General features: G+C 36.7%; 1 protein-coding gene across 1 annotated transcript; it reads right to left on the reverse strand.

The window, feature by feature from the left end:
- Positions 1-868: 868 nt before the first annotated feature.
- On the reverse strand, positions 869-1,785 carry LOC130856982 (E3 ubiquitin-protein ligase RNF138-like). Its single transcript, XM_057742125.1, has one exon. It carries the CDS (start codon positions 1,718-1,720, stop codon positions 983-985), a length of 738 nt encoding a protein of 245 aa, XP_057598108.1. The 5' UTR covers positions 1,721-1,785; the 3' UTR covers positions 869-982.

The following is a 1,785-nucleotide window of genomic DNA, read 5'->3' on the forward strand; positions in this document are numbered from 1 at the left end:
ATAGAAATTCTGTATATAACCTGACAAATTGCATGCATACATGTGTATATACACATACAAAAGTGTATGTATATATACATATATACATTTCTAGCTTTGAATGAATTTCTAAACTGAGATGAAGTCAAACCTCTCATTTAAATATATGTATAGAATGTAATATTACCAACCGAAAGTTTCTAATAAAACTTTCATCTTAGCTAATCTGCAATTCTGCTACTGAAAATGCTGAGGCCAAAGAGCTGTAATTCAGCTTACTGTATTTTAGGCTTACAAATTAGTCAGCCAAATAAACAGGATTTGAAATTACCAACTGCCCACCAAAGAAATAAATTTTTCTCTTGATATCTCCTTCTAATAGCAAAAAGGAAATATCTATACAATGAACTTTCACTTTTTAAAGAGTTAAAATTATTAAAGAAATCTCACTAGTCTTCAAAAATACTAAACATTATATAAATACAATTTTCTTATAGTTGAATTCTTCAGCTAGAATCTGTATTTAAAAAAGTTTCCTTTGGATTGTTTCATTTAGCACTTCAAGTCTCCATTCTGCAACTCAGATAACTGGCTCAGATTTGTTAGGTTTACATCAATCATGTCTTTCAGAATTTGGTACTGTGTTACCTGTGTACAATAACGTCAATGGGAGAACTGCACCAAATTTCAAAAGCAAGGTAAAATTCAAGAATATGTAATATAAAAAAGATAAGTACAACAGGGATTCCCTTTTCACCATTACATTAATGAAATAAATCTTTTTAATACTTTTAACGATAATATCCTAACTTTTATCTTTTAACTTATCAAGAGAATGATGTTTTTAGATGGCCCACCTTTATTTTTCAATTAAAAAACTAAAACAATAGACTGAGTTACTTTTATTAATATACACATCAAGTTATTGAAACGGTGACTTCGTGTAGTTTTCTCCTTAAAGATGGCACTTGCAGGTACGAAGATGCAGAGATGTCTACAGCCTTCAGATGTTTACTTGAAAAGATTCTTCAACAGCAGTTTGATATTGGGTTTCCTCATCTAGCTGAAGATTCACAAATTCTCCATAATCAAACTGATGTCTTTGATTTAGATGACTAACGAAATTTCTAGTAATCTGGCTAGGATCTCCCCAAGGAAGAGACACACAAATAGGACATGTCACAGGAACTATCTGAAATAGGTGATTACTGTTACAGTGATCCAGTAAACGCTGTCTGGTAAAATTTGATTCTTGACACAAGGGACTCTTAAAGGTGGGATGCCCAGAAGCACTTGTGTTCTCTTGATAAGTTTCTGTGTTATCAGATGTGGATGTTTCACTCCTATTACTGTTCCCTACTGAATCTTGAGAGATCTGAAAGTTTGGAATGATAGAAGAAACACCATATTCATCTTGATACTTCTTACAAGATTTGTAATGATGTCTCATGCGATAGAATTTAATCTGTTTTGCACAGCATCTGCAGCTACCAGAAAACTTCCTCATGATGTTTTCAAGGTCTAAGGCCCGTTCAGGACATGCTCTCTCTCTTCTGGTCACATTTCCACGACAGAGGGGACAATGTATTCCGCTTTCTCTCATTGCAGTCAGGAAACATTTTCTACAGAAAACGTGCTGACAGGCCGCGGTCCTCACGGGCGTTTTGAGCAGCTCCTGACAGACGGGGCAGTAGAAATCATCTTCGGTGTAGGACGTGGCCGCGGAGAGCTCCTCGGCCATGGCGGGGGATAGGGGATCCAGGCGATGGCGGCGGCAGCGGCTGAGGTGGCGGCGGCGGCGGCAGC

This window comes from Hippopotamus amphibius, chromosome 7, assembly GCF_030028045.1.
Source record: "Hippopotamus amphibius kiboko isolate mHipAmp2 chromosome 7, mHipAmp2.hap2, whole genome shotgun sequence".
Taxonomy (NCBI): Eukaryota; Metazoa; Chordata; class Mammalia; order Artiodactyla; family Hippopotamidae; genus Hippopotamus; species Hippopotamus amphibius.